The following is a 21,849-nucleotide window of genomic DNA, read 5'->3' as shown; positions in this document are numbered from 1 at the left end:
AGCCAGTGCACAGGGCGAGGCCCAGGGTGCGGCCCGGCCCTGCAGCCGAGGTTTGCCTTGTCCTGGACCCCAATTCCATGAAGCTAGGCTCTGGCAACAAAGCCCAAGGGCTGCCAAATCAGTCTCTGGTTGCCCAAGACCACGCAGGGGCTTGGAGTCAGGCCTCCCACCTCTCCTGGGCGGCCTTTTCTCCCGGTGGCCAGAGCCCAGGTGATAGGGTCCAATCCTATGGTCTCACCTGAGAACATGACAAATGCTGGCTCCCAGCCATGGGTAAAGGGCCCTCAGAGGACTAACTCTGGGGTGCAGTGTCCCCAGAAGCCCTAAAGATAAAAACTCCAGCCTAGGACCTCCCCCAATTCCAAGCATAGAGGCAGGGTGTGAGAGGGAGGTTTTATTGTATAAGGTAACCGATTGTACAGAGCAAAGATTGTACTGACACAGATAGGGTGACAGAGACCCAGAGGCCAGAGCTAGAACAGGTGAAGGGGGCCCCCATCATCCAGAAAGTGGGTGGGGCAGGGACTGGCAGCTAACCCCCAAGGCCCCCAACAGTCAGGCTACACCCACTGACCCAGGGAGTATAGCTGGGCCCCTCGATATCCCTCTGCAAGTCCCTCAAATACATGAGCTCCAGTCTGGCTTTGCAGGCTGCCATGCCCAGCCTCCTCAGCTAGCAGCTGGACCACACTCCTTTCCCCATGGGCCCTGGGCAGGAAGCAAGCCAAGAATGGGTGGTCTCAGGCTAGGCAACCAGAAAAGCTTCCTCCCCCTGCCCAGGTACCTCGAGGGACAACCATGGCTTCTTCTGGGGCAAACCCATTAGGGCACAGTGACCCAACAGGCATAGTGACCTGGTGGCTTCTGGGGGTGGCCAGTACATGAGTGGCTGGCACTGAGAGGCCAGCACAGAACCAGGTCTTGAAGGGGAAGCCAGAATTGGCAGAGGCTCTGGTGGTGGGTCTGTAGCCCTGGACTTAGGAGGCTCTTAGGATCCCAGCCTAGAGGTGGGGGAGAAGGGGAGGCAGGCACAGAGCTGGTCCCCCTCATCCTCAGCTACAAGGGGCCTCTGGGGCCTGCCACCTGGGACTCAGCCATTTTGCCTGCCCCAGGCCCTGACAGTGATCACTTAAAGCTCGGAACGTTGGGTTGAGGGACATCCAGGACCAGGCCTGGCCCTCCTGGCCCATCTGCCTTGCAGTTGTCCATCCTCACACCCGCTGGATCTCAAACAGCTTCACGTCAGTGTCATACCAGATGGGTGGGTCCACGTTCCTATAGAGGGAGTGTGGACTGTCACTTTTCACGGGGGAACACCTTGCAGCCAAGGCTCCAGGGAGGAGCTAGGTGGCAACAAAGCCCAAACCAACATCCACCCTGGGTGACAGGTGTCCCACCCCAACCAGACAAGGCCACCTTGATTCACTCTCTGGACAGTAACCCCACTACAGATAGAAGGACTCTCTAGCCTTGCTGGGCAGGCCCTCAGGCAGACCCCAGTGGAGACAGTAACTGCCTGTCTCCCACAGTGCCCACCTCAGGTAGATGACACCCCACATGTAGGTGCGGAACCACATAGCAGTGCCCGAGTTGGCCTGGTACTTGCGGATGAGGATAGGGTGGGGTACGGGCAGCAGCCCCACCAGGGTGCCATGCTGCAGGAACCTCAGGATCTCCGATTCATCTGTCAGACCCCTACGGGGAGATGAGGGGGCTCCAGCATGTTCACGTGAAGTAGGGGGCTCGGGGCTCATCCTGGAACCCCAAAGCCTACCCTCTGCATCATCCATCACGCAAGCCTGGGCAGGCCCCTCCCCTGCCCACCTGCCCGCTCAGCCTCAGACCCACTTGTCAATGCAAATCTTCTCCACCTGGGGAACCAGCACCTGCAGTAACCTCATGATGGTCTGCAGCGGCAGCTTGGATTTCCAGGAGAGGACCTGTGAGAGGGACAGGGCTCTGAGGCCTTGGGAGCTGGAACTGTAGGACACGCTTGACCTTGACCTGCAGCCTGGTTCCCCAGGGCAGAAAGTGTGCATCTCCTCCCCACCACCTTCAGCACAAAGCAGGGCCCAGCAACTAATGGGACTTTGGTCACATGGAGCAGTACTGCAGGCCAGTGTGTGTCATGTGCCTTTTGGGAGATTGTCCCCTTTCAATCCTCAAGAGGATATGACAAGGTAGGACACTTAGTATCCCCATTCCAGGGTAACGTGTGGGACTCTTGGGGAGCACAGAGGGAGTGGGAAGCAGTACTGCACGTAGGGAAGCTGACGGAGAAAGGCCAAATTCCTGCACCAGCTGGAAGACTGTCCCCAGCCCAGGTGCCAGACCAAAGGCCTTCATTTGTTTTGTGTGTGTGTGTGTGTGTGTGTGATTGGATTTAAATTTAGGGCTGCATGCTTGCAAAACAGCATCACCTCCAGTCTCAGATGCCTTCATTCAGACACATTCCCTTCCACATCTTTACTGAACTGTTCCCAGGATGAGAATGGGGTCTGACTTAGCCCCACCTCAGTGCCATCTCCCCAAACCCCAGACCCCAGCTCCTCCAGGGAAGGTCCCTCACCCAATCTGATGTTGGGTTCCACTGGCCACTGGCTGACGAGCTGGACAGTCGACGCTGCTCCCTCCAGGCCTGGCTGGGTTCCTGGTCCCCGAGAAAGAATGGAAGTGATGAGAAAGAAGTGGATACAATGGGGTCAGAAGGCAATGAGGTCTCTCCATGGCCCCTGGGGGGGCTCGCTTCCAACAGAGGGGCAAGCCCAGCCTTGCACCCTTTGCCCCGGCCCCCAGGCCCAGCCCTGCCCAACCCAGCCCAGCCCAGTGACAGGTTTAGGGCCCCAGAGCAGGCTGGGTAAAGGCCAGCCTCAGATAAGACTGACGGATGAGAAAGTTGAAGGTCAAGGGCTTTACTGTGACCAGTAAACAAGGGAGGGGTCTGTAAGCACATTCCCCCCCCCCCCAGTCAGTAGTGTCAACCCTGATGCCCTGGGCACTGGCACCTGTCTGGCTATGGGTGACCCAAGAGTGCCATGGCCCAGCCCACATCAGGGAAGCCAGGGCAACACCTAATTTTATCCTCCTCAGGTGTCCCTAACACCCACCCCCTTGACTGGGCTGCTTTCAGCTGAGCTCTGCTGGTGTTCAGGCTCCAGGGATCGCAAGGTGCCATCTTCTGACACCTGGGACTTCTCTGTCAGTTTGTCAATGCCTGGATGGGACACAGAAATTCATGAGGAACCACTATGGTGCCACTTCTGGCCTAACCCCCATGAGGCCCCCTGTCCTCCGCCCACTGCAGAGACACTGTGTTTAATCTCCCCTCACCCCGACCCCTGTGCCCATGCCTCCAAGAGCCATTTCCATCCTTGAGGCCCTGCCCCCATGAGCTACAATTCCGGAACCCACCCAATACCTCCACCCCCACCTCTTCTTCATCTCCACCCCCTCAGAGTCCCCAGAGATCACGCCCATCCTCTGATGGTGTTGGTAGCCACAACCCCTCCTGCCTGCCAGCACCAGACCTGGGGTAGCCACCAGGCTGGCCTTGAGGGTACCAGGCTCTGCAGGGGCGGCGGGGCGGGAGCCCTCCATGGAGGTGCCTTCCTGAGAGCCTGTGCGGGACAGGGGCTCAGGTGTCCGCCGGCGCCTCTGGAGAGCCTTGTGGATGGTGGGCAGATCTGTGGGCAGGTTGGCCAGCTGGTGGAAGACACCACGCTTACGAATGATGGCATAGACCAGGTTGGAGTTGCCTATAGGGAGCAAGCATAGGACTCTGCCTTAGGGAGGCCTCTCATTGCCCCCCCCCCACCCAATCTGGGCTGGGCCAGTTTAGGGAAAAGGAGTTTAGAGGACAAGAGAGTATCTTCCACAGAGGAAGAAGATGGTACAGGGGGCCAGAGAGGGAGTGAGGGCATGGCTGGCGCAGCTGTGGGAACACATAGCTATTCCACAGAGGGTTGAGCAGGGGATGAACAGCTTCTGGCCTGAGCTCTCATAAACACCCCTCTTCTAGCTCCTTTGAGACCCCTTCACAATACCTGTCACCTTGGGGTGGGCCCGGCCTGGCACTGTCCACACCAAGCCTGCTGTTAAATAGTTTGACTCCCTAAGCCAAGGAGAAGTGGAGGAGGGAACATGGCATGTACCTGTTCTCCATCTAACTCCTAGTTCCCACAACTCTCAGGGGTAGACACAAATGCTTCCTAGGGTCTTCATTGCCCTATTCACCTTTCAAATCCTATGTCATGCCACACTGTCCTACTTTCAGTTCAACATCCTTCCCAGGGCCTTTGCCCCACTCCCATTCATCCCTTACAGATCAGTTCAGACACTATGCAAAGTACTTTTTGTAGCTTATTTCACTTAATTTTCTCAATGCCCTCTGAGACAGGGGCTCTCTACCATTATGACCATCTTAGAAATGAAGAAACTGAGGCTCAGAGAAGTTAAGTAACATGTCAACGTCACAGAGCTAACATGTGGCAAGTCCTGAATTTACACCTGGCAGCTGGCAGCTGGGATATTGAGCAGGGCAGCTGTTGTGATAGCCCTCAGGGTCCTACCACTCTGAGCTTGTCTGCCATCAAGTTTCAGATGAATCCTTTAATGGAGGGGGGGGGAATAAGTCTGTTTAAAGTCTCCCTCTGTGACTCTATGCCCAACTCTGAGGTCCAAAGAGCAGGAAGTACATCTTCTTTGTTCGCTACTATATCCCCTGCACCCAGGTACACTGCAAGTGCTCAGTAAATGCACACTGAAAGAATGAACCAAGAGGCAGAAGGCTAGCACCTCCTTGTAGGCAGTTCCTAGGCTGTGACCTCCTTAGACAGGAAGGTACCCTCACTCACTGGTCGTTCTGCCCCCTGCCTCTGAGGCAGGTGCCTCACCATCAAACTGGTACTGGATGATGTTGTTGAAGACCTCCAGGAGGAAGAAGACCAGGTGGTGGTTCTGGGCAGCAGAGAAGAGGAACCAGGTGGTAGAGAAGGCCTCTAGCAGGTGCAGCAGCTTATTGGCCGTCACCATGGAAAGGCTCTTGAGGTAGGGTGACACTGCAAGGCAAGGGTCAATTCACTCCTGGGCCTCCACCAGCCACCCTTGTACCTCCCAGGCTGGGACAGAGAGCATGCTCCTACTCCAAGCTCCCTCCCCCCCAACACCCTACCTGTGCCGGCTTGTGAGTCCCTGAAAAACCCAAGCCAAGCCTCTGGAGGCCAAGTTCACTCTGGCCATACTTCCTGCAGAGCTCCAGGAGGCGGGTAGGCTCTCCCACCCCCCTCAACGTCAGAGCCACACACAGCTCCTCTCTCTCAGCCATCCCACAACTTGGGAGGGACTCAGGACACAACTGTTCCTGAGTCAGATGGGAAACTCAGGGAGGGTTATAAACTTGACCCAAGTTCCCCCAAGAATAAGATGACTGGGTAAGGTTAGACTCACAAACTCAGGACTTCACATCTTTCGACACTGTCAAGCTGCTGTATCATTGGATTTTCTTTTTTTAATGCTACTGGGGATTGAACCCAGGACCTTGAGCTTGCTACCACTTGAGTCACATTGGGCTGAGGGTACATCCTGGTCACTTGTGAGCCCCAGAGGTCAGGGACAGGGCTATCTTGTTCACAAGTGGCCCCACTTAGTTAAGATGTATGGGATGTAGCCAATGAGTGAGCTCCTCCACTTAGGGAAGGTACAGAGTTCACAGCCCAGTTAGAAGGCCTCTGAACCACCCTGGAGTCCAAATCAGCTACTCTTGCCTCCATCATCCTCTCCAAAAGGCAGCTACACTGAGGCCATTCTGCTCCAGCCCTCCCAACTTGTGGGACCCCCGAACCCTAGCCAGCCTGAGCCCTTCTGCCTCTGTTCCCACACTACCTTCCTCAGTCCTTGCTGTGGGGCCGGGAAAAGGCAGAGAGGAGGCAGCTTCGACATCCACACACGTGACTCAAAATGCCCAAACTTACACTGTCCAGCTGCATGTGGCTATTAAGAGCTGAAAACACACCTAGTCCTAACAGATGTGCTGTATGCATGGGACACATACAAGATTTTGAAGAATGGGTGTGAAACAGATACAAAATACCTCATTAATAATTTTTATATTGGATACATGTCAAGGTGACATTATTTTGGATACAGTAGATTAGATAAAATATATTGTAAAACTTATCACCTGTATCCTTTATTAGCTTCTATATTTTGGTGGTAGTGGGATTAGAACTCACAGCCTTTCACTTGCTAGACATACGCTCTATCAATTGAGCCACGCACCCAGCCCACCTTCTGTTATTTTTTTAATATAGTACTGAAAAATTCAGCAGTGCACATGGGGCTTGTATTCTTTTTCTGGGGGATGAAGCCAAGGGAACAGGTGCCTGGTTGGCCTATGGCCTGTCGCCACCTGGTGGTGAGAACGGGGAAAGCAGGTTCCCAACTCCTACCGTTGACCACGATGGTGAGCAGGCAGTCAAAGAGGGGCTGCAGCCGCTGGTGGCCGCTGGTGATGAGCTTATGAAACACCTGTGCAAAGAGGGGGAGGTACCCACTACCTCCAGATCCAGCCAAGAGGACGTCATCTCCACACCCCCAGGGCTGGCCAGGAGGCTCCTCACCACAATGAGCAGGTCGGCGTGAGTGCCCGTGAAGACGGGGATGTCCATAGGCACACGCACTGAGTAGGGCTTGTTCAGCCGCACCCCGAAGTTCCGCTCCCCACTCAGAAGCAACAGAATGAAGACCCCAATGTGCATCAGGCCCACCCGAGCTGCAACACACGGCACAGGAAGGGTCACTCCGGGCAGGGAGGGGAGGAGGAGCCCATCTTTAGGGGCGGGAGGGAGCCCCTCCTGGGAGGTCTAGGCACCAGGCCTGAGACAGATTGGCTGGACCCACCGTCTATGGAGAACCTCCCCCAGCATCTCCTGACCCTGTGGGTCTTACACTGATCTGCGCGGGCATCATTGAGGAAGTAGAGGATGGGGACCAGGATATCCAACACATCACTGCTCTTCAGCACAAAGAAGAGGAATTTCTGGGAGCAAGGGAGGGGACAGGTGGGCTGGGTTAGGGGGAAGAGCAGCTCTGCCCCACCCTCTCCTCCAGGCTGGGGTGACTGGGATGCTGTTCCCGTCCTTGGGCTCTATGGATTGGACTTAATCCATCGGCCCTTTCCCTGTCTCTCCATGTCCACTGCCCACAGTCTGGGCCCGGAAGGCGCTGCCCACCTTGTTGAAGTCACAGAGCTTCCAGAAGAGAACCAGCAGCTCTTGGTGGAACTGGATCTTCTTAGTGGAGTTGGGCAGGTAGGTCTGGAGCAGGGGGTTGGACAGTAGCCGGGCTATGCCCTTGAGGATAAACTGGAAGTCCTAGGAGCAAGGATACAGCAGGGAACCTGTCCAGCACAGCTTCACTCAGCTCTGCCTTCCTGGCCCAGGCCCCCACAAATGCCCTCTTGCTCTCTTAGAGCACAGTCCACCTCCAGAGTTGGAGGAGCCAAGACTCAGACCTCTACAACAGCTGTAGTGAGGTGGACCCTTTTGGCAGCTGGGCCCCTGCAGATCACAGGCCCCCCATGTGCTAGACTCCTGCTTTGGTGACTCCACATACCCCATGAACCAGATTCCTGCCCACCTGGACTCCTTGCTCACAGGTGCCACCCTCTGCCCTGCCCTCACACTCCTTCCTATCACCCATCATGCCTGGGGGGCACACCACAGGTCTCTCAGAGCTGTCACTTACTGAGTATACACTGTGAGCTGGACTGCCCTCTGCCCAAGTCCACAGACACCATGGTCTTTCATGCAAGGGTCAGGACTCCTCCACCTTGCACGAAGCCATAACCATTGTGGAGTAGGCAGGGAGAATCAAGAGGCGTGTCTGACTCACCTCCTCACGGTGAATACGGGACAGGTAATTCACAAACAGGTTCTCAGGTCCTGGAGGCTGCCAACGGTAGGAGCCATGGTGAACAGGTGCCTCATTCTGATCCCTACCCCAGCCTAGGTGAAGTGGCAGTGTCCCTGCCAAGGTCACACCCCCAGCTACACCATGAGGTGCCTCGTGAGTGTCTCATCCCTGGGTCTCTGTTAACGCAGATGCTACCCATCCATACCCCTGTCCCCCTCCTGTCCTTACATCAGCATCATCCATGGCAGTGCCTGTGGTGGTGCCATCCACAGTGGGGCCAGTGCTGGTGGCACTGTCATGGTCCAAGGTGACGATGAGCACCTGGGCAGCCTCCTCCACCAGGGGCTCCCGGTAGTCGGAGAACAGCAGGTGATTGTAGGGAATCCCATAGCCCACAGGGTCATAGGCACACACGGTGTTGAGGAGGGAGGTGAAAAGGGGCAGTGCGTGTCTGCAAGGGAGAGGAGGACAGGGCTGCAGGACATCACCTCAGGCCTTTTTGTCATCCCTAGGGCTATGTGGGAAGGGCAGCCAAGCCATCTCCTCATCCAACCAGCTCAGGGTCAGTCTGTGGGCTAAGAGCCAGGGAGAACCATGAACTTGGTCTTCCTAATCTATTCACACATCCAGCTCTGACCTGGGCCAGGCAGAGAAATCTGTTACCAAGAGCATGACGCTGGTCCCAAGGGGCTCCTTGTGGGAAGCAAGTTCACACCCCTTAGAGTCTTAGGGGCAGATGCTGTCCATTGGGGATTCAGAGAAGGGGCTGGAGGCCCAGGGAGAAGGCAGCTTCCACTTGGGGAGCAGAGACAGCTCAGTCACCCAGCTCTCAGACCAGAGTGATTTGAATCACATTTGTAAGACGTCAGGGGTCAAGCTCCTCGTCTTACAGATGAGGAAACTGAGACTCAGAGAGGTTAAACAAGGGACAAAGGTGGCAGTTTGCTGATAAGGTTGTGAGAAGGAGAACTCTGGCCAACCTTTGACTATGACCGATGGGGGTGGGGGGCATCTGGATTCCTTTCTCTTCTGTGGGAAAAGAAAAGGTTGGGCAGGAGGCCAATAAAACCTGAAGGAGGAAGTGTGCCATGCCATACAGGATCAGTCTGGGAGTAAGAGGGCCGACCGTCAGCCTTCAGGACTAACCCTTGTATTGCCAAAGCAGCCTGGGCACAGCTGGACCTGCACAGCAGGTGTATGGACTCCTCCAAATACTCCATCCACGTGGCTGTGTGGCACCTACATGTACTCACATGTGCTCCCAGAGGCCAAGTGCCCCATGGGGATCAGGCTTCCATTCCTGTCACACCCCCTTCCCTACCCACTGGCATACAGGGTAGCTACAAGCCACATGTATCTATCTTTTGAATGCTTAGAATTGTGGGTCATCTGAATTGAAGTGTCTGGTTTCTTTTTTGGAGGTACAGGGTCTCATATCTGCTAAGCAGGCACTTTACTGCCTGAACCACTCCACCAGTCCAGAATTGAGGTACTCCGGAATGTAAACCAGACACCAGATATTGAAAAAAAGACCATGAGTGAGGGAATGTAAAACATCTCAATCATTTTACAAACAGACTACATGTTAAATGCTAATTAAATGAAATATATTATTAAAATTAATTTTACTTGTTACCTTTTCTTTGGCAGCACTGAGGTTTGCAATCAGGGTCTTAGGCTTGCTAGTTTGCTAAGCAGGCACTCTTACCGCTTGAACCACTCCACCAGTCCTTTTTTGTGATGGGTTTTTTGAGATAAGGTCTCACATACTGTTTGCTCTGTGCTGGCTTTGAACCACAATCCTCCTGATCTCTGCCTCCTAAGTACTAGGATTACAGGCGTAAACCAACAGCGCCAGTCCCTGTTTCTTCTTAAATCTTCAAATCACAAGTGTGGTTCACATGTGAAAGGTAGCTTGGGATGGAGGACCTGGACATGGGTCCCCCAGGGGGTTTCCAGGCCCCACAACTACAAGGAGTTTAATGGACAGCACTGGTGTAAAAGTGGTTGAGTTACCGTTCATTGCCACCAGGGGGCAGCACGTCCCCTCAAATAATACCCATAGCATTGGCGTTAGTCTCAGCTCATAAGGGAAAAAATGGAAAGGCCAGGGGCCCTCACCTGTTCTCTGTGGAACAAAAGAACTGAACCCACGGGTTGGTGTTGCCACTTTCTGGAGCTGGGGGCAGGTACATGGCCTCAGAGAAGCAGGTCAGAAGCAATTTCAGCAGCTCCATCCTGGGGGAGGGGAGACGGGAAGAGGGTACCTCAGAACCCCAGTGCCCCTCTAGGAGTGTGCTGGCCACCCTGCCCAGCACTCCCACCCCAGTTCATGGAAAGAAATGATCTTCGTTCATCCCTGTAAGGCCGAGGTTGGATCGCAAGTTGGGAGGCTCTCCTTGGAAGACCCCGTGGGTCTCTCTGAGTTGTGCAGGAGCCCAGCCTGGGTCCAGCTCACCGGTTCATGTCATGAATATAGTTAGGCTGGGGGGAGTGAGCAAAGCCCACACCAGCCTCCCAGATGTATTCACAGCTGTCCAGGGAGTGAACATCCTCTGCTGAGTCCTGGGGACAGGGAGAGATCAGATAGGAGGTCATAACAGCAGTCACCCCTGTAATTCTGCTAAAGACAGACTGTCAAATGCCCAGGTCCTAATTTTTTTGGTGGTACTGAAGTCTGAACTCAAGGCCACCAGTTCACTAGACAGACAGATGTTCTACCACTTAAGCCATGCCCCTAGCCCTTTTTGCTGTAGGTTTTTTTCATATAGGGTTTCGAGTTTTTGTCCAGGACAGGCCTCAGACCACGATCCTCCCACCTTTGGCTTCCCACACAGCTAGGATCACAGGCATGAACCACCACACCTGTCTTGTTGGTTGAGATGGGGGTCTGGCTAGTTTTTTTACCCAGGCTGGCCTGAACAGCGATCTTTTCAATCTCCACCTCCTAAGTAGCGGGGACTTTAGCCATGAGCCACCATGCTCAGCTTGCACTGATTCTTTTATTTAATCAGCCCAATTTGAGGCAGGAAGAGAAGAAGGGAGGGGCAGGAATTGATGCCACAGTGGTGTGGAGGGGACACAGAACACCCAGGGTGGAGTCAGTGAGTAAAAGGGCCAGCCTCCTGGGTCCTAGCCCCACCCAGCTCAAGCAGGCAAAGACAAAAGATACCTATGCCCAGCCATCAGACACAGTGGGCAGGGCTGGGCAACAGCTGGCTCCTCTCCAGCTGCACCACCCACCATCTCAGCCTGTGACATGTGTGCCAGACAGCACAGCTCTCCAGGAGTACCCCCAGCCCCTGCTGACTACATACTGCAAGGGGGGGGGATTCAACTAGCCTGGCCCCAACTGAAGACAAGAGCCCAACAAGCTGGGGAGTGGTCTCACCACAGTGCTTCGCCGGTGGCTCTGGACTGTGAAGTCTGGGCAGAAGAGCAGGTCTGCGATGGCCAGGAGCAGGGACTCGGCCAGAGGCCGTGCATTCTCATCGTCCTCCTCACCCTGCTGAGGAGGCAGGACCCCTCAGTGGTAGCCAGTGAAGGAGAGGTGGCCCCAGGACTTGGGAGTCAGTGGAAGGCAAGGACAGGGCCCCAGCAGGACCCATGAGCAGAGGGATGAAGGAAGAAAAAGTAGACTTCTGCCTACTCCAAACCTCGTAAGGCTGAAGGGGACAGAGTATGGAGAGGAACTCGGGAAACAAGCAAGCCTCCCCCACTGACAAGGCTCCTCCAACTTCAAGGGCCTCAGCCCTGTTGGAAATCACTAGGCCTCACCCCTCAGCCCTTGTCTGGAGATAAATCTAGGCCTGGTGGGGTGGGGGCGGGGAGGACAGTACAGTCCCTCTGGGCAGCTGCCCAGCCCCACACCTGCACAGCCACCTCACTCTCAGCTCCCCTCCTCAGCCTACCTCTCCCAGGCTACACCCATAGGAGAGGAACTGAGAGCTCAAGGAGGTTGTGGGTGTTGACCCCTGTCCAGTGGCACCCCTATTCCCCACCCTTGAACCTTTTCAATGCCAGAAAAGATTTAGAGGAAAGTAGTCCTAAGAGGGTCCTCCCACCCGCCTTTGCCAAGGGCCCACAGACCCCTCCTCGCCCTGCCCCAGGCACTGTGGACCAGAAGAAGCCCCTCCAGTCAGGGTCCTCAAAGATGTAGGGCAGCACACGGGTGAGCAGGCGACTGCAGTTCAGGACAACCTGCTTCTCCTCCTCCGAGTGGCAGCCACTCTCGGCCCCCTGCACCAGCTTCTCCACTGCCTGCGGGGAAGGGCAGCAGAGGGAAAGTTGAAGTAGGACCCAGCACTGGGGGTGGGGGTGGGCACAGGCAGAATCCCCGCCTAGTGGGACCATCTCTGCCAATGAGGGGTCAGCCAGAAGAACCAGGAGGTGAGCAAGAGCAGCCTGGAACATCAGGAAAGCATAGCCCACCCAAACTTTGGATGGCCAAGACCCTGTAAGTAACGACACCTGTCTCACCTTCCTCATCTGTAAATGGTGACACTGTCAGTTCCACCTCACAGAGTGAGCCACGCGAACTGACTTCCCCCAGAGGGGAGCACCAAGGGGCAGGGACACTGAGTGAAGCTACATGACGCCTGTGACCAGGGTGGGATGTCCTGGATGCATGCCCTCTCCCACTGCAGGTTGAATCATCATTAAACCACCCTGAGGAGGGTGGAAGTGACAATAAGGGACCAGGAAGCCCTCACCTTGTAGCACAGGGTGGCCAGGTTGGAGGGTGACTCCTCCCGCACTGCCCGGATCTCTGCTGCAGGCACCAATGCAAAGACATCCTGCACCGAGGTGGCTGTGTCTGCCCAGAACTGGTCCCAAAAGGCATCATCGGTGGCTTCCACAGGCTATGGGGGGGAAACCAGTGTCCAGAGTTATACAGTCCCCTTACCAACAGGGCCACAGAGAGCCTCTAGGAGGGAAGCCACAAACCAGTCAATACCCAGGAGCCTCCCCACATGGGTGAGAGACATCCTTCAGGTACCAAAGTCATCAAAATCACATTTTCAGAGAATATTAATGTGCAGAAAATGCTCATGGTTCAATGTTATGTTAAAAAAAGAGAGAGAGAAAAAAAAACCACAAGCTGGTCACCAGTGGCTCACACCTATAATCATAGCTATATGGTTCAAGGCCAGCCCAGGGAAAAAGTTAGCGAGACCCCATCTCAGTGAAAAAAAGCTGGTGTGGCAGCACGTACCTATCATCCTAGTGACAGCAAGATCTGTAAAATAAGAGGATTATAGTCTAGACCAGGCTGGGCAAAAAGCAAAACCCTATCTCCAAAATAACCCGAGCATAAAGAGCTGAAGGCATGTCAAGTGGTAGAGCGCCTGCCTAGCAAGTTCAATGCCCTAGTCCAAGCCTCAGTACAGCCAAAAAGAAAAGCAGATACAGAACTAGCTGTGGGTGATCACAAGTTTGTGTTCAACTATGCAGTAATAAAAGATAGAAGAGATACCCCAAGATGTTAACAGCAATAGTCTCTCCAGTGGTTTTATAGTCTTAAGAACCTCTTACTACTTCTTCCTTTGAAATAACCATCTGTCAAGGAGCCAGGGACATTCCCTCAGGTCTGTCCCTTTGGGGCTCCTTTTCAAGGTCACCTCCTCCAAGATGTCTTCCCTGGTTGCTCCAATCAAGTCTTTTCTCTTCTCTGACACCTTAGGACTCATGAAGCACAAAGGTCCTGTGACTACCACAAGTCTTCACTTCATATGAATTGCTCTCACAACCCCCAAAATATGTGAGTATACAGGTTTAAACTTATTCACAGATAGTACTTATTTATTGAATTTGTGGTGCTGGGAATTGAACCAGGGCCATGTGCATGGTAGGCACATGCTCTACCACTGAGCTGTACCCCTAGCCCTTAAAATAATCCTGTTCTCTGCAGGCTCTTGTTCCAAGAAGTCTTCCAGAATCCCAGACTGATGGTCTTGCTCCTACCTGGGAACCTCCAGCCCTGACCCCTACTCATCACGGTCCCTGCCTCCAATCCAGTGCACTTGCCTCAAAGCCCTTTGGTCCAAAAGCCCTTCTTCCCTGACCTTGCAGTTGAGGCAGTTGAGATGCCCAGCCGGCAATTGGTTCAGGTGAAGACCCTTTCAGCCTGGTCACTGGGCAGAGCTGAGGGCCATGAGGCTGTCCAAACTTAGGGCTGGGGTCATACACCTTGCCAATGTTGAGGTATACTCTGGAACACTCCCTGAACAAAAAGCCCCCCACCACATCACACCCCACACCAGGGAGCTACAGGGTAACTTGTGGCCATGTCCCTTAGGACAGGTCTGGCATGAGTATCAGTCCCAGAACTGGTAGAGCGAGTTACCTGGGGGTAGAAGAACAAGGGCCAAAGGAGGGGCTCTGGGGCTGGGGTTTGCTGGCCCTCAACGGTCCTGTGACATGCACTGGGATACAGGAGCACAAAACCCTACTCCAGGCAGCCTGGGGCCAGAGTGGTGTGGGAACAGACATCCCAGAAAACCTGCAGAGCTCCCCGCACTAGGTACACGTCTGTGAAGCTTTCACTTCTGACATTTTGCCCACCTTCCAGATATCCACTACCCCTTAAGGAGGCAGAAGTCCAGCTGGGCACCAAATGGACCTGCCTGACCTCTGACCTAGGCATGCGTTGCATGGGGACTGAATTCAAATCAAGGATGGAGACTTAGGAAGGGCCTTAGCAGGCTCCAGAGCTGCCCAGTCTGGAAGCAAAGGAAAGGTCCCTTAAGGAAACAGGTCTCTGCCTCCCCCTTCACTCAGTTTGTGACTCCTCTCCTGATTCCACTGTGACTTAGGCACTTGAACTCAGTGACCATATCAGGATAGCCTGATGCTATAGGCATTAGCCTGGGTCATTGGAGCCCTTTAAGCCTCAGAAGGGAGGGACATGGCTCTGCTCCCACACCATGGCCCCAGCTGGCCTCCATGAAACTCAAGGTAGCTTCTAAAATGTGAACTAGTTTTTTGTTTGTTTTTGAGACAGAAACTCACTATGCAGGTTGATCTTGAACTCCAGATCCCCCCGCTTCAGCCTTCTGAGTGCTGGGATTATAAATATGTCTACTATGCCCAGCAGGCCAGTTTCTTTTAAAAGAATATTTTACTCAGGCCCTTGTTGCTAAGGCACAAAGGACTGAGCTACTTTTCTGGGAATGCAGGTATTCTTAGCCTTGCTTTGCCAGGCCCTGCTCAGGCCAGACCCCAACTCAGGCATTCTCTTGTGTGTGGGGGGGGGTGGCAGGAAGTGTTCTGTGCTGGACAGGTCACTACAACACTCCCATGCCCATACAAATGAACATATGTGAAGAAGTGTTCTACCTGGTCTGCAATAAAGAATCTTCAAACAGGTAGGATCTGGAAGAGGGTCTCAGATCAGGGAATGCCCCCCTCCCGGGCCCTACACACCCTGGGAAAGGGTCAAGAAACACAGCAGAAGCTACTGGCCCTCAGGGCCAGGGTGAGGCCTAGCCCAGGCTTGATGAGGGGGCAGGAAGAAAACAGGATGCAGGGCAGGAAAGCAGGGAAGGCTCAGGCCTAGGCTACAGGAAGGGTCTGCATGTCTGCTGCAAAGCACAGCCTCTGAGAGTCTGGACTCAGAGGTCATTCTGTGAATGACTGGCCTGAATCTCCTTGGGGACACTGAGTGGTAAGGTCTAGATGGGACCTGGTTCTCATACCCAGCCTGCCCAAACCAGATCACTAGCTGAGTCCCAGGCCTCAGCCATTCAGCTCCCTTCATCCAGGCACCCAGGCCCCTCTCAGGATTCTCTGCAGGATTCCAGACTGTCTTTAGCCTATTCTAGCTTCCAGTCCAAGCCATGAACTATCCTCAGCCGGGAAACAAAGCTACACCATCTCACAGGGCTGCAGACAGGGGGACAAGTGTACCAGAGGGACATGGTATTTAGGGGAAGGGCCTGAGCAGGTGGGAATCCAGGCCACTGCAGACTCTGTGGGACCTGGTTAATCTCATCCTGCTGACCTGGCAAAGGACCCCAGCTGCTGAATCCACCACCTTTCTCCAGCAAGGTGTCTCCTCCCCATGCAGGTAAATATGGGAGGTTCCCCTCCTCTTCCCTCCCTATCACCCCACATTGAGAGGCAGGCCCATGTGCTACCTTCCCTGCCATCCAGAGGCCTAGAACCCCATCCCAAAGTTCCAGAACTAGCCAGGAGTCATGGGGGAGTGGAGACAGCAGGTCTGGTTTCTATCAAGCACCCACCTCTCAGCTGGAACTGGACTCTCCAGAGGCCCTGGGCATTTGTTGGGCACCTGACCTTTCCAGGGTGGGGATGAGAGTGTGGGAGCAGAGGTCTGGCCTCTGGGTCTATGACTAGCTGGCTGTGATGGGATGGCTCTCTCCATCCCACTCTAAGTGTCGAGAGCAAGAAAGAGTTCTGAGACTTCAGGATGGGGGGAGGGGAGGGAGCATGGGATCCTGAGCCCCTGTAAAGGGAGGACCCTGGGAAGTCAGGCTATATACCCATGGCCAGAGTGGCCTGGTTCAAGGAGTGAGTAGAGAAGGGGTGGGCAAGAAAGCAGTCTTGCTGGGGCCAGATCCTGTGTTGGGAACAAGGAGATGCCACTGTGCCACTTGTGGACTCAAGAGAAAGCCTAGCATGGGTTGGGTTAAAAGATACCCCCAGCTCCCTTATTAGCAGAACAAGGGCAATCCTGAGAGTCCCTCCTCACCCCTGAACCAGAGACAGATAGTACCAGCAAACACAGCCATCCCTTCTGCACAGCCAGGAGGAGCTCCTGAAGCAGTCCCCAGCCAGGAAGCTGGTATCTGTAGGCCTGGGGACAGATTCCCTTGCCAGGCTGTCCCTCTGCTCGCCACTCTTTGCGTGCTCCCTGGAAGACCTGGGCCTTCCCTGACCATAGGCATCGACCAGGGCCCAGCGAGGCCGCAGCGGCCGCCGCGCACCAGCTGTTTTTCCGACCCGGGCAGGCGCCAGCCCGGCTTTGTTTGCATTGAGTCACCCGGGGCTGTGAGTCCGGGACCCGTGGGCACCGAGGGGCAGGGAGAAGAGCGGGGCGGCGGATGGGTGGGTGGGAGGAGGTAAGGCTGGCGATGCGAGGCTGGGGGGACTGGGGGACGGGACAGGGGGCGGTCAGCGGCGTCGCGGGCTCGGGGTGTAGGCACACGTCAGCAGTGACTGTGGGGAGAGGTGTTCCCGAGAGAGGAGGATGGGGTGGGCGGCTAGGGCCAGCGGATGGAGCCCCGGATTACAGGCAGAGGAGTCCCACTCCCGCGCTGACCTCAGTGGCATCATCTGGACGAACCCATCGCTCCATCTCTGGGCGAGTCCTCTGCCCAGCCCCCGGCCCTGCCCAGCCCCCAGCCGAGCAGGTGGATGGGGAGTCTGGGGTCCCGGGGCGCACCTGCGTCTTGGTTGTGAGCTGGATCACTGCCTTCCGGAAGTTCAGCTTGGAGTCTGCAGACCCCATGTCTCTGGAGCCCGCTCCGGCCCGGCCCCCCGCTCCGACTCTGCCCCGGGCTCCAGCCCCGGCTCCGGCTCCGGCTCCGGCTCCGGCTCCGGCTCCGGCTCCAGCTCCGCGGCCCCTGCTGCTCTGCAAGGAGCGGAGCCGCGAACCCCGCCCGCCGCCGGGCGTCGGCCCCGCCCCCTCGTAGCCCCTCCCCGTGGCCCCGCCCCCTGCACCTGCCGCTCGGGCAGCCAGCAGTGTCTACGGCTGGTGCCCGGAACCTAGTTCCACCAGGAGACTCCGCATCCTTCAGTCAGCGTTGTCCCCTCTCCATTTCCCCCACTGTCACTCAGTCCCCAGGACCTGAATCTTCCCACCATCTCGTCCTCTGCCCCCTACCTTCATCCTTCATCCTGGGCCCGCCCGCCCGAGTTTCCTCCTTTTTAATCCGTCTTCCCCATTCTTTTCTTTTCCCTCTGAGCACTCGCACTCTTGGTTCCCCTTTCTGACCTGTCAATCCACGTGTCCAGACAGCCCCGCAGTTATTCCAGCCACAGCTGCAGGGTTGGCCCCTGGTTCTGCGGAAGGCAAGCGCTGACTCAGTGTCCCTGCTCCAGGAGAGCGGAGCGGTGGGGGTCCGGACCCCTCCTGGCCGCCGGCTTTCCTGAGAATCCAATGAAATCCATCTATTACAAGTGCGTTGAGGTGCTGATATTTACCAACACTGGGTCAATGACAGGGGCATAAGTCACAGAATAGCTGCAGGAGAAACAAGGAAAGAATTAGCCATGGTACAGCCAAATAAGCTTTTCATAGAGGAAAAGTAATAATAAGAAGATGCTGAGACTGATGACAATATCTCATCCCTATGTACACTTAGGGAAACTGAGGCTGGAAGAAGTTAGGTTTTTTTCCCCAAAACCACACAACTCTGTAAGGCAGATTTTAAAAAACAAAAAACAAAGCCAGGCACTGGTGCCCCAGGCCTGTAATCCTAGCCACTCAGAAGGCAGAGATCAGGAGGATCACAGTTCGAAGCCAGCCTGGGCAAGTAGTCAATGAGATCCAACACAAAAAAGGGCTAGCAGAGTGGCTCAAGCAATAGAGTGCCTGCCTAGCAAGTGTGAGGCCCTGAGATCAAACTCCAGTACCACAAATAAATAAATGAAGCAAACCAAGTCCAGCTTCAAAAGAAGTTGTACTTTTCCCACAACATTATCTCACATACTATGTCTGGAAGCTTCCAGAGACCCCGGATGCTTCAAAAGGAGGTGACATGTAGCTTAAACAGGAATCCCCAAGATGAAAAGTGAGGAGCATGTCATCAAAGCTGAGTAAGTGTGCTGCAAAGGCAGGGTGGAGCAAAAGTAGAGGTTGGGAGGAGGGGGCAAGAATGTCACCATTTCACAGAACAGGCAGACTCAATCACAGAACAGGCAGACTTGACAGGGCACAATTAAAGGGTGGCTCTATCTTTCCTCCAGAGGTGGGCTGTCCCTGCCCTGAACAGAATCCTTGACAGACCCATGGCTTTTTAATCACTCTGAGATAATAAATGAATACTTCCTTTATTTGGCATTTTAAAAAGATTGAGTCCAAGCTGGGTGTGGTGGTTCATGCCTATAATCCCAGATTTTAGGAGGTGGAAGAGGAAGATGGAGAGTTCTAGGCCAGCCTGGGCTACATAGCAAGACCCTGTCTCAAAAAAATCTAATTCATTTTACTCAAATCACTGGACCCCAGTCCAGACCAGAGTGACATTAAAATTTTTGAATTTTAGGTCTGGAGGAGTGGCTCAAGTGGTAGAGCACCTACCTAGCAACCATGAGGCCCTGAGTTCAAACTCTAGAACCATCAAAAAAATTTTTTAAACCTTGAATCTTAATCATTACAGAAGTGGACATTGAAACCGCAATAATTATTTATGAAAATGACCAAAAAAACTGACAATACCAAACATTGATGAGGACAAAGAAGAACTGGGGTTCTCTCATACCCAAAATGGAAATTCTACTTTGGAAAATAGTCTGAAGTTTCTTAAGAAGTTAAATATACAATTACTGTACAACTCAATAATCCAATTTAGATATTCACCCAGGAGAAATGAAGACAGATCTGCTTAAAACCTGTAGGCAGCTGGGTATAGTGGCACAGCCCTGCAATCCCAGGACTCAGAACACTGAGGCACTGAGTAGGATCACAAGTTCAAGGACAACTTGGGCTATGTTAGGAGAACCTATCTCAAAAAAAAATGGTGGGGGATCAGGCAAATGTGTACAGCAATTTTATTCAGTTTTTTGTTTTTTGTTTTTCTGGTGCTAGGGTTTAAAATCAGGGCCTACATCTTGATCCACTCCACCAACCCTTTTTTTTTTGTGATGGTTTTTTCAAGATAGGGTCTCACAAACTACTTGCCCAGGCTGGCTTCAAACTGTGATCCTCCTGATCTCTGCCTCCTGAGTAGCGGGGATTATAGGCGTGAGCCAGTGGTGCCTGGCAGCAATTTCAGTCAGAAGCACCAAAATGGGAAACCACCAGATGCTCTACCAAATAAATAACAGTGCGATGACAGCAATGAAAAGGAGCAAACTGGTAGGCTGAGAACAACTCTTTCAAAATAGATAGCTTTTATACTAAACAGGAGAAAACATCTCAATTTTACTGTATCCTAGGAAAAAGGCATTGGAGGTTAGGAAAGTCCCCGATGAACTACTTTCTCAACAGCCACTTTACAGGAGAGGCAGGAACACCAACACATAAGATCCGATCAGTGTAACTTTGTATTCTTTTGAAATCTTTCTTTTCATTGTAGAACACAGCTTTGATACTATTAGAAACAAAGTGTATCCCAAGAAAATAAGTTTCAGTATTTGCACATTTTTTTAAAAGTGTGCATTTCAGGTATCTTTCTAGATCTAGAAATGGAGAGGTCTAAGAACATAATGAATACAGAAAGTTAAAATACTCTCTGTTTCCAGGTCTATTTAATGACGATTGTGAGACAGCAAAATTGAAAAATTTTTAAATTTCAACTGCTGATACAGGAGACAACAATGTAATGAATCCCAAAAGCATTGTGCTAAGTGAAAGAAGCCAGACCTGAAAGGTTATGCACATTCATTTAAATATATTTCATATAAATATCATGTATATGACATTCTAGAAGCTATTGTATACGTGTAAAAACTTTTACAGTAAACACTTTAAGAAAATGTCTGTATGCATAAAAATATTATTAGTAAATAAAACAGAGCTTTTGAACACTTAAAAAATCACTTGTCAATTTCATGGTTTTCTAGCAGGCTTTTGTGGTACTGGGGATTGAACTCAGGTCTTCGTACTTACCTACCACTTGAGCCTCATTGGGCCGAGGCTTGGAGGATGACAGAGTATATCAGTCAGGGTCCCAACTGGAAACAGCTGGAACATTCAGGCAGAATAACCAAAGAGAGTTGCTAAAATGCCATCTACCATGAAGTACTCTAGGGCTGGAAGCAGCAGGTTGCTTGGCCATCCCTATGCCTGAAGAGGCAAGGGAAGGAATGGTTGCCTGAACCCAGATACAGTCTGCCATGGGAGAGGCCCAACAGGAGCTGCAGTCTCCCAGGGTCTGGAAGAGAGGGAGACATAAAAGAGACACCCCACTTCCCTCCTCTCCTGCCTCCAATTCCTGTGCATCAGATCCACCACAGAAAGTAGAGAGCAAGGGAGTCCATTGATGCAGCCCATAAAAAGCTCAGCCCACAGGGCATGGAGCAGAATAGGAGAGACAGGAAGCAACCTATGAGAACAAATGGAAATTTCCAGCATCCAGTTATTAGAGGGAGCTAGTAGAAAGAAGCCTTAGAAGCATGTGGAGCCTGCATATCCAGGGAACAGAAACACCTGGTTGGGGTGAAATGTAGCAAGTATTGACAGATAAAGTTTGAGATGTGCACCAGAAACAGACCATAAAGGGCTACATACAGTCTGATGAGAACCTTTAATCTTATTCTATGAGCAACAAAAAGCCTTTGAAGCAAATGTGAATGATGTCATCACATGACATTAGGTCTTAGCAAATCATTCTGGCTGAACAGGAGACAAAGTGACCTGAACAGAGAAAATGAGCTGGGAGGTGACAGTTGATAAGGGCTGAGCTAAGGCAGTCACAGGTGAGATGAGAGGGAGACTGCAGGTAAGATCCTGGAATCTGGTGGCAACCTAATGTGTGCTGTAGGTACCATTGCTGCATATAACAATCTCCCCACTAAGCAGTGTAAAACAATAACTATTTTATTATATCATAAAATCCATGGGTTAGTAATTCAGACAGGACCCAGCTGAGATGATTGATCTCTGCTCCAGATGTCCTGGATCTCAGATGGGAAGACTAGAATGGATGAGTCAGAGTTAACTCACAACATCTGGGGGCCAGAAGCATCTGGAGGCATCTTTAACTCATATATCTGGGTTGGGAGAACCCAAGTAGGCTCAACTGGTTCTGAAGA

The 21,849-nt window shown here is 53.1% G+C and overlaps 1 protein-coding gene across 2 annotated transcripts; it reads right to left on the bottom strand.

Annotated features, from left to right (window-relative positions):
• Positions 1 to 379: 379 nt before the first annotated feature.
• Positions 380 to 17,499, bottom strand: Hid1 (HID1 domain containing). 2 transcript variants are annotated; one of them, XM_020165518.2, is made up of 19 exons: positions 17,318 to 17,499; positions 12,624 to 12,773; positions 12,001 to 12,171; positions 11,303 to 11,419; positions 10,370 to 10,476; positions 10,033 to 10,149; positions 8,140 to 8,362; positions 7,891 to 7,947; positions 7,230 to 7,370; positions 6,946 to 7,036; positions 6,618 to 6,769; positions 6,447 to 6,525; positions 4,893 to 5,057; positions 3,528 to 3,755; positions 3,108 to 3,214; positions 2,570 to 2,650; positions 1,849 to 1,940; positions 1,537 to 1,695; positions 380 to 1,275 (listed from the first exon to the last, which is right to left on the bottom strand). In XM_020165518.2, exons 1-19 carry the CDS (start codon positions 17,381 to 17,383, stop codon positions 1,212 to 1,214), a joined length of 2,367 nt encoding a protein of 788 aa, XP_020021107.1. In that variant the 5' UTR covers positions 17,384 to 17,499; the 3' UTR covers positions 380 to 1,211. The 2 variants fall into 2 exon arrangements, with proteins under 2 accessions (XP_020021107.1, XP_073901289.1); XM_074045188.1 differs by having other exon boundaries at positions 11,303 to 11,416.
• Between the last annotated feature and the right edge of the window lie 4,350 nt (positions 17,500 to 21,849).

The sequence above is a fragment of the Castor canadensis genome, chromosome 11 (assembly GCF_047511655.1).
Source record: "Castor canadensis chromosome 11, mCasCan1.hap1v2, whole genome shotgun sequence".
NCBI classification, from domain to species: Eukaryota; Metazoa; Chordata; class Mammalia; order Rodentia; family Castoridae; genus Castor; species Castor canadensis.
The sequence above is the reverse complement of the archived record's forward strand: the minus strand, read 5'-3'. Positions and strand labels throughout refer to the sequence as shown.

Excerpts from the sequence above, each read along its gene's own strand:
- Hid1 (XM_020165518.2), bottom strand. The coding sequence starts at position 17,383 with ATGGGGTCTGCAGACTCCAAGCTGAACTTCCGGAAGGCAGTGATCCAG. Across the intron at positions 6,770-6,945 it reads TGATGCCCGCGCAGATCAGT|CTCGGGTGGGCCTGATGCAC; the intron begins GTAAGACCCACA and ends CGTGTGTTGCAG. Across the intron at positions 1,276-1,536 it reads TGGGGTGTCATCTACCTGAG|GAACGTGGACCCACCCATCT; the intron begins GTGGGCACTGTG and ends CTCCCTCTATAG.